The 13638-nt window shown below is 51.3% G+C and overlaps 1 protein-coding gene across 2 annotated transcripts; it reads right to left on the bottom strand.

The window, feature by feature from the left end:
- Window positions 1-510: 510 nt before the first annotated feature.
- On the bottom strand, window positions 511-10722 carry SHOX (short stature homeobox). Of its 2 annotated transcripts, XM_017818365.1 has the most exons (6): window positions 10272-10722; window positions 6895-7103; window positions 2501-2558; window positions 2323-2411; window positions 614-873; window positions 511-533 (listed from the first exon to the last, which is right to left on the bottom strand). In XM_017818365.1, exons 1-5 carry the CDS (start codon window positions 10543-10545, stop codon window positions 628-630), a joined length of 876 nt encoding a protein of 291 aa, XP_017673854.1. In that variant the 5' UTR covers window positions 10546-10722; the 3' UTR covers window positions 511-533; window positions 614-627. The 2 variants fall into 2 exon arrangements, with proteins under 2 accessions (XP_017673854.1, XP_017673855.1); XM_017818366.1 differs by lacking the exons at window positions 511-533; window positions 614-873 and adding an exon at window positions 1404-1487 and having other exon boundaries at window positions 10272-10719.
- Between the last annotated feature and the right edge of the window lie 2916 nt (window positions 10723-13638).

Here is a 13638-nt window from a genome sequence, read left to right as displayed (position 1 = left end):
AATATATTTCTGATCTTCAAAACGTGTTTAGTTTGACACATGCACAAGGTAGCAAAACTGACAGCAGCAGATGACGTTATGCCGGAGCGATCACTTTTGCCAGGGTCAAAAATCCAAAGTGTCCCCAATGTTCATAGATTAACATAATTTAGAGATCGTTTCCTTTCTTTTTTTTTCCTTTTCTCTTTTTGTCAATTTGTTTAAACTTTGTTTTCTCTCTCCTCCCACCTACTTTGTCCTCCGAGGAGTCTCTGACTCGTGGGTGCGTGTTTGCTGCGCGTGTGTGTGTGGATGTGTCCGCGGAGCGTCCCCACCGCGCCACGCGGCACGTCCGTGGCCGCCGAGTCCCTGGGGGCGAGCGGGCGAGGAAAGCGGCCGGAGGGCGCAGCCGCCGAGCGCTCGCAGACCTCGGGGAAGGGGGAAGAAACAAACAAAAAAAAAACAAAATAAGAAAGAGAAGGCGGCAGGGAGGCCGGAGCGCTCGCTGCTCGCCCTTGCGGCCGGGGAGGAGGAGGAGGAGTATGAGGAGGAGCGGGGGGGGCAGAGCGGCGGTCCGTGCGGGTCACACACACGCCCGCCGCGGGCACCTGGGGCGGGGTGTGGGGGGAGGGGCTCGGGTGAAGCGTGTCAGAGCCCCAGGGCCTCGGCGTGCTTCCGGGCCTTCAGCCTCAGGTCGGCGATGCTGGAGTTCTTGCTGTTGCTCTTGGCGGCAGCGGCCACCACGGCGGCGGCGGAGGCGGACTCCGCCAGGGAGGCGATGGGCAGCCCGAAGGGCGGCGGCGGGAACATCAGGTAGGGCGCGTGGGCCGCCAGGTGCGGGTGCAGGTGCGGGTGCGCGTGGGCCACGCCCTCCAGCTGCAGCTGCGCCTGGACCTGGGCGGCGGCGGCGACAGAGACACGGCGTGAGCCCCGAGGCCATGGAAACGGGCACGCACCCACCCACCCCATCCCACCCCACCTCCCCTGTCCCGACCCTTCTGGGGAGCCCGGCGACTGAAAAGATCAACTTGTGAGCGGAGCCCCCCCGCAGTCAGGACGATAAACCTCCGCTCCGCACTCAACCAGGGGCCCAGAGAGACGCTTAACCCTCCTGCTCATGGCTTTAAATAAATGAATAAATAAATAAATAAATAAATAGTAAGTATGCGGCCCAACGCATGGGCGCCAACAAGTGTTAAATAACTAATTTTTTTTTTCCAGGCTTTTTTTTTTTTCCAAGGATGTTTATTTATACCTTGCTAAAACTCCTTGGCCATGGGTCCCTTCTATACCCGACTGGTGTTTGCTTTGGAGCTTTCTCGACCTACACAAACACATTGGGTTGACTGAGAGATTTCAGCTCCGGGTAGGTTCGAGGAGGAATGGGGGAGAGTTTATTTATGTATTTAATTATTTTCGTCCAAATATGCCTTTTAAAAATCAATACAATTAATCTGTCAGCTCCACGTGTCTCTGAGACGGAGAAGGTGGTGGAGGGTCCCTTTGGGCTGGGAAAAAATCAATTTCCCGATTAATTGACCAAAAAAAAAAAAAAAAAAAGAGGGAGAGTTACAAGGGGCTAGAGGCGGGACGGAATTTCATCTCCCTCTGCCCGGTTTTCCCCAGCGGCCTTCCCTGGGGTGCTGCACCTCACTGGGACATGGACCTGGGCCCTACAGTGCCGTCGGTACCTGCGCTCCCCCCCGCCCCTGTTCCAGCTGACCATCCACTGGCAGAGCATCTGGGAGCAGCCTCCCCAACTCCGGGGCGGCCTCGTCCACGGGAAAAGGGCAGATCTCAACAGCCCTCCTGGGACTGACTGAAGAGGAGAACGACAGCGAAAGGGTCCGCATAGTTTTTTTCCCTGATGGTTTCACGCATCGGGTAGAAGACCCTTCTCCCGCTGCTCTATCTGGCTCTAGGCCGAGACCGAAGCCCCCCGGACGGCTCGGGACCGAGCCGGTCCATCCCCGCAGAGTGCGGGCGGGCTTGCCCGGGCGCTTCCCGCCCCAGGATGGCGATGCACCCCGGGAGGCCAGTTCGGTGTGCGGGCGGCCCTGGGGCCGTGTACCAGCTCATCGCACCGCAGCCGAGGGGCCCTGAGCACCAGCGGCGCCTCCTGGGGCTGCGGGACCCCCGCACTCGGCCTCCTACCCAGTCCCGAGGGGCGCTGAGCTCCCGAAAGCCGGGCGGAGGCTCCTTCACCAAGTTTTACAGCCTGTTTTAAATACGTGCCAACTTCTATATAAATGGCACTTGTAAACGTGTCCGGCTTACTCCCGTGCAAACGAAAGAGGGTCAGAGCTTGCTGGGGAAAAGTAAAATAAAACCGAAGCTAACTACCTGTTGGAAAGGCATCCTCAGGGCTCCCATATTCACATAAGGGGCTACTCTGCAGGCGTCTAAATGGCTGGCGGTTCCCAGGATCACACCTGCGGGGAGAAACAGGACCGGGTGAGCAACGAAGGCGCCCCAGGATCCGCGGCCAACCCCTCCTGGCAGGCCCGCACCCCTAACCCACCTTTGTGCATCTGGTTTTCCTGCTTTCGGCACTTTGCTCTCCTGTTCTGGAACCATACCTGTGAAAAGAAAATGCAAACAAAACCAAAACAACAACCAAAAATGGAGGTGGCCTAGGAAGCTGCTAAGGGAGCATTATCCCAGGGGCTAGGGTTGGAGAGGCGAGGCGAGTGGCTCTGCACGACTTTACTGAGGTCTCTCCTCGGGAGCAGCCGAGGGGGAGAGCTCGGTCCCAGGTGGAGTGAACCCCTCTGAGTGCTGCAGTGGGGCTGTTCGGGGGCCAGGGATGGGAGGGCGGTCCCTGATCCTACGGTTTCTCAGCGGAACCTAGGAGTTGGGAAGCGCCCTCGCAGCCGGGCAGACCGGGAGCCGGCCGCTCCGCATCGAATCTCGGAGGCCCCCGTGTCCCCTGGACGGCCAGTGGCGGTCTTTGTGCCACCCGTCTGGAGCGAGGGGCCGCTCCCACAAACACTGAAAATGAGACCACACGCAGGACGGGTAGCACCCTCGCTCCCTTCCTAGTCACACCTTAAGCACCCCGGGGAACTGCCAGCGTGGACAAGGTCAGACTCTAGGGGCTGGCCCCTAAGAAACCGGACCTCCTGCTCTCTCCTGAGCTGGGCTTGGAATGGATGATCTCCGTCAAGATGTGAGACACTATGAGTTTGCACAAAAGGGTCCGAATCATTCCCCATTCTCCAAATGTTAAAAGAAAACAAAATTCGCTACTGCTGACTTTCTTGACAGACAAGAGCAGCATCTTTTACAGGCTGCGATGTAAAGGGCTTATGTCCCTAAGCGAGAAACGCCTGTAATCCGATAATCCTGCCCCAATTCCAGTCGTTCTCGCTCAAACAAGCGCAGAACTTGCAGTTGCCACTGCGCCTCCCGCTCTTCTTTTCCAGGGGCATTTCAGACCTTCATTACTTTTCCCCTTCCGCACTGCTTGGTTAGCAGCTCTCCCCAAAGCATCGTCAGAGGCACGAACCAAAATGTTTTGCGGACCCTTGTCTCTACACCAAAACTACCGAATATGGACAAACATTGACTTTCACCGCTGATAAAATCTTGTAGCTAAGTAAACACCTACAACCTTTGATGTTCTTGCATTTGCCAAGAGATCATACGGTTAATTAATACTAACTGCACTTCCTACATCAAATTTTCCCTTCAAGCTTTCTTCAATTGCCTTAATGATGGTCATTTACAACGGAGTAATTAGTGCAAAGAAAGGCTTCCGAAGGCATTAATTACCTCGGGTACCTCAGTGATTTTCTTAAGTAGGAATTGGCCTTCTCTGATTTAGAGCGCCATTCTTCCTGCCTAGGGTGTCCGTGCGGGGAGCGCACAGCGAGCGCCTGTGGAGCGCCGCGGCTGCGGGCAGACCAATGGACGGACAGACCGACCCATCCACCGGTACCGATCCCTGACGGCTGTGGCCAGCGCAGCCCTCCCCGCGCTAACGGGGCATCACTGCCGCATCGCTGCCCTGTACAGCACAGCGCGGCACAAGCTTATTTTTCCCTACCAGCAATACGCAAATATCAACAAGATGCATCGATTCTCCTTTTAACCGGACCGTTAGGGATTTATATACATACATATATTTAAATATGAGCATGCAAAATATTATCAAGCTGTGGCGACAATAATACATTTTTTTACGGTTGTAAATCCTTGCAGGAAATCTCCTTGTGTGTGTTCCCCCCGCCCCCCCGCCTCGCCAAAGCAGTGTAAATTGTCAGAAGGAATTTAAGCAGCGTTTAAACAACTTCTCTTGCAAATCATAACATCTTTCAAACCGAAATTATATTTAAATCTGGAAAACGAAGTGCCCTTTCCCTTCAGCTACGAAAAAATAAGGTTATGAAGAATAAAAGTGATGAATTAGCCACTGCGTTAAGCGATAATAAATCAGGCTTGGTGTGATTCGCGATCAATTCCAATTAGTCATGAATATGCTAAGTAAAGCACAGTACACTGTTTTAGACAGTTATTTCTTCATTAAGGATCACTCAGTGATTTCTTTCACAAATGCTCTAATCTGATTTCCTTTTGATTTCCATTACAGACAGTGAATAATGACATTTAATTTAGCCCTGCACCATAAACCCAAAGATATTTGTTGTAATTGAATTACTGCCTGCTCCTCACTATGGTCTCATAACTTTCAATTATAACCCTGACAGCTGGGTGATATGAGTTTCCAGTACAACACTAAAAATAAAAGGTTAATAAGGACTAGCTATCATAGGAGCTTCAATTTATTTACAGCAAATTTCCACACTAAATTGAAACTATATCCTTTAGCAGCAAGGGACAAGAGGTTCAGATAGGAATCAGAGAACAATTCTGAAAGTATTGGAAAAAAACCCACCTTTTCCTTTTCTCCCTTTTTTTTCTGCTTCCATTTATTGATGGATATCAACTCTGCTTATTTCCTAATTAATTATCCATTTTTTCCTCTTTCACTCTTTATTTCATTTACAGTTTTATTTTTAGACATGAAAACCCTTTTTATAAGATTATTAAATTCGGGGGAGTTATATTTCTCATAATCTCTTCCTGATTATTTTTGTTTTGTTTTGTTTTGTTTTGTTGTTGTTGTTGTGCTAAGATCTGTAAGCACTTGAAGCACCAATTTTCCTCTAACTATGAACATCCAGTTAAGGTGCTCCTCAGTAATAAAGTACTTGAAAGAAAGAGTGCAGAATTCAATTACAAGTAATTTATTTTTATAGAAACAGTACATCAAGGCCTTGGAAAGATATTACAGAGCCCAAGTAAGAAGACCCGGGAAGATGACATAAGAGTTGATGTCCCCTTCAGCAAAAGTTTAATCTTTTCATTAATTTATATGGTATGGTTAGATCAATCTTCCAGGAGAAAGTCGGCCAGAAGCACCCTGAACCCCTGCAATATCCCCTGCAAGCTGTCCTTCCTCAGGCATATGCCCGGCACCATCCCTCGCCCAGCTCGGTTTGTATTGAGAGACACACGAGCTGAGCGGAGAATAGAGCCTTTGGGGGGGAAAAAAAAAAAAGGAAAAAAAAAAAAAAAAGAAAACAACCTAGGTACTCCATTTAATTCAAGACATGCCTCCAGGAGACAGTTGTTTAGAGCGAGATGGTGGCTTGCTCGGGCAAAGGCGGGCTGAATGGTGTACTGTCTGTTTGCTTTCCACGGTTAAAGAGGAGGCCAAAGAGATCCTGCTCCCCACTCCAGCTTGGGGCCATATTTCTTAACTTCCCGCTGTGCCCTGGGGGTTAGATCGGGCATGGAGGCCTCCACCTATGCCCATAGAGCCATACCCGTGCCTATGTGTACCCACCTACCCACACCTATAGGCAGATATATACATGGGCATATCTTATCTCCAGGGTGTGAAGGCGTTTTGTTCAGTGGTGGGGTTGCCTTGGTGACCTTTTCTTGCGTTTGAGCTTGGTTTGTGTCTGTTAGGTCAAGCAAGAATTTTAACCAAGAAGAGATTTCCTTCACGTTTCTCCCGCTCTCTGCCTGCTCGGAGAGCCACAGGTTCATCTTACTAATTATTTCTAGATTGTTTTTTTTGGGGGGGGGAGTTTGGGTTTTTTTAATATAATATCTGTACATCTGTTTTGTGGAAGCATTCCCTAGTTGGACTGGGGGAAGAGGCGGTATTTTTCCTCTGCATCAAACTGAAAATGGAATTTAAAATAATCGATATGGAGCCACCCAAACAGACGGCTCTGGTGGCCCCAGAACTGCAGCACCCGGATCTATTTTCAAGATTTCGAAGTCTAATTGGCATTTAGCTGTCTCTGAAGCAGGATGGGAGGGACAGGGGGAACCTCCACCAGATGGGGTGCCATGCATTCATAGGCTTGCTGTGCAAATCAGAGCGGGCACCTTTCCACCGGCTCTGGCTAATCCCGTCCCTCAGCACCCAAACCGTCTAGCCTTATTCACGGCGATTGTTTTCTGGGCCGTTTTTTTTTTTCATAACGGCCCCATAAAATAAAAAGCAGGGAAGAAAGTGAGGATTAAAGGAGAGTTAATGGCACATTTGCAAGGGAAAAAAATAATTAAAAAAAATGCAGTTGTTCAGTTATCAGAGACTTGTCAACACTATCACCACCCAATGACGGTAACCTCCCCACGCCCCCCCCCTCCAAAAAAAAAAAAAAAAAGAAAGTTAAACCAACTTCCTAGGAAACTCAAGGCACGGTCAGATATACCCTGAGCGGAATTACTGTTTGGCAGAACAGGTACAGAGGAGTTGCAAACAGCTTCCCCGTCACACGTCGCCTCTGCCTTCACCTCCCCGCTTTGCACGAAGCGGGGCACTGTGCTAGGGTCTTCTGGCAGTTAGGAAGTGAGGTGAGGACATTTCCAGGAACAGAGCCTTTCTCTTACCTGAACCCTAGCTTCAGAGAGACCCAGCCTCTGGCTTAGTTCCTCCCTCATGAAGGCATCCGGATAGTGAGTCTCATCAAAAAGTCTTTCCAGCTCATTCAGCTGCTCTAGTGTGAAATTGGTTCTGCTTCTCCTTTGTTTAAGCTTGGTCTGTCCATCTTCGTCTTCTGACTTCACATCTTCCCTCTTCTCTTTGCACTCGTAGATACCTGCCGGGAGGGAGAAGGAGAAAACGACATTGAACCTCCCCTCACACCTCTCCGAAGTTCTCTGACACAGGGTTTCCCTCCTCCCCTCTCTTCGTCCCAAACTTAGCACAACCTGCGGGGACAACCGGCGAGCGGGCGGGGGTCCCCGGGCCGGCCCCGGGGCGGCGAGAGGGGCTGGGGACAGAGCTGGGGGTCCCCAGACCAGGCTGAGCCCCGCTGCAGGCTCCGCGCTGGGCAGGGGGCACCTCACCCGAGGGCCGGAGGGAGGAAGGGAGCCGCGCTGCCTTGCACGTCTGAAGCACTTCAGAAAAAATATAGAGATAAATATAATTTTATTTTCTTTCCAGGGTTAGGAGGAATCCGCGCCGCCGGTTGGCACGGGCAGTTCGGGGAAGGGGTTTGTAGGAAAACCGCCGGCGCCCTGATACCTCCAGGCGGTGGGAAGAGGCGGGGGAAGAGGGCTTCTCCGTCGATGTTTTTTCCCGAGGTAAAGAGGGTTATACAAGAAGCTCCCCACTGCTGTCATGGTAAAGCCATGGTGAAAGTATTCGTCTCGTTAGATAAACTTTTCTTGGGCCGGAGGCCATCCGTCCATCTCCCTCTTATCACCCCTCCTTACCCCAAAATACTTGCCAGCGGCTCGAAACCCCTGCTCTGCCCTGCACGGAGCAGCACAATCAAGGGCCGTAGGTGACCCCCAGCCTCTCCAAAAGAGCAGGAACCCTCTCAGCCTTCATGAAGTCCAGCGGGGCTCGGGGAGAATTTGCGACCGGAGGCGGCCGCTGTGCATGCTTGTCCCGAGCAGAGGAGAGGAGGGCTAGGGGGGCAGCGGGTATAACAGTACCCCTTTTTTGTCTTGGGGAAGAGGATTTCTTTTGCTTTGGCAAATTATTTCCTAATTTTTTTCCCCCTTTCCTTCATGCCAGGAGCCCTAGAGAACTGTCCGTCCTTTAAATCCGGCTAACGAAAAGAGGAAGAGCAACGGACCCTGCTATAGGCTGAACCGGTTCCCCGGGATCCCCTGCCTGCCTGGGGCGCCCCGTCGGGTACGCATCCAGCGCAGGTACCGGCAGTCCCGGGACGAGCCTGCTCTCACTACCTCTTTTGTCGTGCCTTTACTTCTGGGTGGTGTGGAGCCGGGGGGCGGGGGGGGTGTTGCATCCGCGATGCCGAATTAAATCCGTTTTCTCTCACCAAATACACATGTATTATATACATATATATATTTGTATACACACAAAAATGTGTGCATGCACATATATTAACCTATATTAGGGGCATCCCAAAATGCAAATGATAAACTGCAGATCGTAAATTAATTAAACGTAATAGAGCATCCTGAACTGCATCTGGGCTTAAGTAAGACCAGACCCAAGAGGAAGCACTCGTTTTCACTTCCAAAATGAAAACTGTCCCTGGCCGTGATCGTTCCTCCGGGCTCCGGGCTCATACCGGCTGCACAAAATTTTGGGTAGGATCTGGCCTCCGGTGAAGGGGGTGTTCGCTGGTTGGTTTTAATGGCGTTTTGTTCGCACTTCTCCTGTAAGGGGAATCCTTATGAAAAGACGAGGGTGCTAACCCAAGAAATGTCTAGGGGAAATCAGGCGCGTTCAAAAGCTGTCTCTTTTCCGAGGCTACAGCATGTCCGTGATAGGTATAAAATATTAACTAGCGTATCGGTGGGACTGAAATCACACGCCGGAATCAGTTGAAATTAGACTGAAACCTGGTATGAATTTAAACTGTCACAAGCATCTCAGCTCTTTCCAACTCCTCCCTTCCATCCCCACCCCCAGTCCCTCTCCGTAGATTAGATTAGCTAAACATACAAGCCAGAATTTCGATTCAAGGGGGAAAGAGGGGCGCTTTTTTTTGTTGTTCGTTCCCATTCTATTTTTTCTTCCTGAAGCATGCCCTGCTTTCATTTTTTAAAATCATCTCCTGCGCAAATGATTCCTCTAAACTGAACACTCTCGTTTTGCAGTCTCTCGATCAGAGAAGAAAAATAAGCAGTGCTGAGTGGTACTGGCTTTTGCAGAAATACGGGTACTCGGATATGTGATTGTACCTCATTCCTCTGTTTAGGGAGGGAGGTAGAAAAGAATAGGATATTAAATAAACGTTTGGGCTGTAAATTAAATCGCCCAATGTTATATTAAACAAGATCAAACAGTAGGAAACAGCTGAAAGGCTGGTTGTTGTTCCCCAACCTATTAACCGGGTTTTATTACCCCAAAGTAGCCAGTAGCTCCCCAGGCAGGTCCACCTGTCTAACTTGCCTAGAGACACTTTCTCAACTTTCTAATCCCCTCTCCTTCTTATTCTCCCCTTCCCCTGCGAGCCTGTGCGGGATTTTTAGCTGACTTCCTTTAAAAATATATTTTTTTTATTTAATTTTCTTTTCGCTAAGAGAAGGAATGGCGTTTTGCCTCTGGGGTGCAGTGCTGCTTTGGCACAGGTGAGAAGAGAGGCAGGGGACCGAGGGCCTTGGCAGCCGGGCCCGATGGTGGCTCTCGGCGCAGGGATGCTCTGTATCACCGGGCCCGGGCAGCTGCCCCACAGTCAGGCTCTTCTCTTCCTTCGCCTCTCCAGCCGGAGCCTTTGAGTAGGATATGCTGACCGACACAAGACAAAATGTTCAGGGAGAGCCCCTCTACATCCCTCTTTCTCCTAAAAGCAGCAGCAGCATCCCGACGGCCCGAAAGCAGGAAGAACAGGTCTCCTAAGGCATTAAAACTCCCCGGACAAGGTTTCCTCGTACAAAAATATACAGATAGACAAAAACGTCTGACGTCCTGCGCTGCCCCCTTCCCCGAGGCGAGTGAACGCCTAACTCACCGGATCGATTTCGGATGTGAACGGGGGCTGGCGGGGGGCAGGACCGAAGTTGTGACTTATTTTTCATGGCTACTTATTTTTCACGGCATACGCTCACGTTATGCATGCAGGAGTACGTGTTTCTAAGCGTATGTTCCCGCCGCTGCGGGAGGGAGGTGGCCGGAGGAGGGAGGCAGGATGCAGGAGGCGATCCCACTCGTCCCGCCGGGGCTGGGACCGGGGTCGCGGTGACCGATTCGCCCCCGCTGTGGAAAACCAGGAACGACCGGGAAGGGGGTCAGGGCTGCCGGCGGGAATCACGGGGCCGAGGGCTCTCAGCCCCGCTCTTACCTTCCGCCGTCCTGCCCGTGTTGAACTCCTTCAGTTTGTCCTTGTCGCTCTCTACATGGTCTTTGAAAAGATGCACCGGGCAATGGTTGCTGGTCTCGGTCATGTCCTGTAGGTTAGAGTCAGAGTTTCCAAGCTCCCTAGAGCGAGCCAACCCACTCTCCAAAACTTCCCTGTACGTGATCGTCTCCTTCTTGTTGCTGCTGCCACTGCCGCTGCTGCTCTCTTTGCTTTTCTGGTCAAAAGATTTGGATACAAAAGCCGTAAGTTCTTCCATGGCTGCCCGATGATCTTATCCACAGAGATCCACTTGTTTTCAATCGGAGATGTGGCCGTCCTCTGCACGCTGTTTTTGCACGTAGAAGATGGGCTGTATAGGGTTAGATCACTCCTGCTGTTATTTATGCCTTTCAATTTGAGATCACACTATTTATACATGGCTACCTCAGCCCAACCCCCAGCTCTCCCTGTCTCCAGCAATTACTGACTGCTCCATAGTCGCAGGCGGACTCCGAGCAGCTATCTCCCCCACCTCAGTCCAGCAATTGGCTTTCTTTTCATTTCATCACTCTTTGGCATCTTTGCACCTTGATTTAGGGAGGCAAAGAGGCAGCAGCGGAAAAGAGGGGGAGAGAGAGAGGGGGAGAGAGGAATAAAAGCGAGGGAGGGGGGAAGAGGAAAACATGAAAATAGGTATCTGCATTCTGTAAATGGGTTGCAGAAATGAAAGTCGAGGAAGACTTAATTGATTGTAAGGACATCCTGTGCGTGGCAACACTGTGAGTAAAAACGGACCCATAGCTAATCAAATAACTGTGCTCCTGCAATTAAATGTATCGCTGTCAAGAGGAAAAGAAAATGAGTGTTCAATAAAAAAGGTAATGAATAAAACGCCGGAGATGTGCATTTGTTGTAATCATTGGAAATTTTACCTGATTTGCTTTTTAGCTAATTTCTCTTAATTAAATGGTTAAGATAACCGGCGAAACAAAAATGCTGTTTTAAAAGTGCTGCCTGTTCTGGCTGAGGGTGGGTGAGTGGGTGTGCGGAAGGGGACGTGTGCTGCAGCTAAACTAGTTGCGAGGTGCCTCGGAGATCCGCGTCGGTGCGTTCGGAGGATTTGGAGGGGGTTGCTTAGCCGGAGGGGTGGGGGGTATCCATAGATAGGGGCTCCCTCCAGATGCGTGTAAGCATTGCAGGATCTGTTTTCTTGTTTACTGTTATTATGTTATCTGAAGATACTGTAGGGGAAAATTAAAATCTAAAATGTTCATTTGGATGTAGCGTTATCCAGTTGCATGCAGCAGAAGGGTAATTTGTTAACATGGGAGTTTTTACACGACAAATAGAGCACTAAACCGTTCTTTTTTTTTTTTTTTTTCCCAACGAAACATACCCTGCTGGATTTAAGATAGAACTGGTAATAATTCCCCCACTTTGTTCTTGGTAGGCTGCAGTTATTTCTGTTGTAGTCCTGGAATAATTATTATTCTGTGTGCTTGAATAGCTGCCTGAAATTCGTCTCCAGATAACAGTGCCGGCATTTCCAGCGCCTCTCCGCACCTTTTGATCCCCACGCGGAGTCGACTTTCCAGTTATTTATTTCTATTTCCTCTCCCCGGGCTTTAACGAGAAGGGTTATTCGGTATTTGGTGGAATTTTGTCTTCTGGTCATTAGGCTTTTTACGTCCTTCTTGTTCCCTCTCTCCTCGAGTTTGAGATAATCAGAGCCCATCATCACGCCACCCCCTGCTCTGAATCGCAACCAAAGCAGGCTCCTTGTTGGAGCAAGGGGCCATTGTTTCTTTTCCGGGGGAGTGTGGGACTGCTCTGAAAATTAGCAGAACATTAAAACACTAAAAATACGTTTAATTAATCCAAAGGTGCCCCCAGCACCAGAGTTAACACCTCCACAGGAGGAGTGGAAAAAATAATAATCGAGGAAGCAATTAATAAAGGGCTTAAAAAAAAATCAATCTCCCCCTGTGCGAATTTAAAATGATTATCTAGAGGACAAGGATTGATCATTTGATCTCGGCACTGCGGATATCCCTGACATTTATTATATTGTTGTGTCTCGGTGGCATCCTTCCACCAGAGTTCGTTTAACAAGTGAGAGAGCCGAGGAAGCCTTACAACTTAACAAACAGGTCTTGTCATCGCAAACGCCAATCAAATCCGAGGCTCTAATGTATATCACACGGCACCACATAAATAATAGAAGCAAAGGATAGATGGAGAAGTAACGTATGGCTGAGGAAAAATCCCGGGACGACACGCTGCTTGTGACTCTGTCATGCAGTTTGCGTGTATAAGGGCTCGTGGTGGTTTGTTGCACACGCTGGTGGCGTGGTACGAGGATGTCACGGACACGCGGGGGCACGGGCACCGCTCCCGCGTGGGAGAGGCGCCGTACCGGGGCTGAGCCACCGCCGTGGAAACTTTCCCCAGCCCTCGGGTCGACCAGCACCGATCCCCACCATGCCCAGCCTCCCTCTGCCGCCCTCGCAGCAAGCAGCAAACAAGGATAAATATTTACTGACTCTGCGTCCCCAGCCCCGCAGTGGCACGGTGTGCTTCGGCTTCCTCGAGCTGCCGGAGTTTGCACCAAGTCCGCCGGATCTCCCCTTTCCTCCCCCTCGCCCCCGTCCCGTTCTCCTCCCCGCAGCTCCCCCCTGTGCCCAGCCCCACGCCTGCAGCCCACGCGAGCGCGGGGCCGCGCTTCTCCCGGAGACCCCCGGGCCCCGCCTGCCAACGCCAGGGCTTCTGCCTCCGAGGACAGGGGCAGAAATCCAAGCCTCCTCAGACAAATTCAAGCCTCCTCAGACAGAGGGAAGAAAAGCTCTGTTGCCTGTCCCCCACTCCAAGCCTCCCTCCTGCTTCTCGGCAGCGCGGAGCCGCCTGGAGGGAAGGCTGGTTGCCCCCCGCTTTCCGCAACCCTCGGGGCGCAGCTCGGCGCGGGGCAGCCACCGGACGCGCAAGTTGCGCCGTGGCCCGCGGGCCACCGCCGCTGGCCGCCCTCGACGGCAGCAGGGGGGCCACCCTGGGGGAGCCTTGCAGCCGGGGGGAGCTTGCCTCTGACTCACTCCGAAAGCGAGAAGCAAAACAAAGCACCGGAAAGGGAGAGGAAACAGGGAAAGAAGAAAAACAAATAAGGGGGGGAAAAATAAAAAAAAAAATAAAATAAAAAAAAAAAAAAGGAAGAAGAAGAAGCGGTGCAAATCTGAACCCTTCGGGGGATCTGGTCGCCGCCCCACGCCGCGGAGAGCCGAGGGGCAGGCGGCAGAGGGCGCGGCAGTGCGGGCAGCCCTGCGGGCGCGCACGGCCCCACTGCGCGCTCCGCGCACCGAGGATCTCTGCGAGGGATGAC

This window comes from Lepidothrix coronata, unplaced genomic scaffold, assembly GCF_001604755.1.
Source record: "Lepidothrix coronata isolate B3197 unplaced genomic scaffold, Lepidothrix_coronata-1.0 Scaffold68, whole genome shotgun sequence".
Classification (NCBI taxonomy): domain Eukaryota; kingdom Metazoa; phylum Chordata; class Aves; order Passeriformes; family Pipridae; genus Lepidothrix; species Lepidothrix coronata.
The sequence above is the reverse complement of the archived record's forward strand: the minus strand, read 5'-3'. Positions and strand labels throughout refer to the sequence as shown.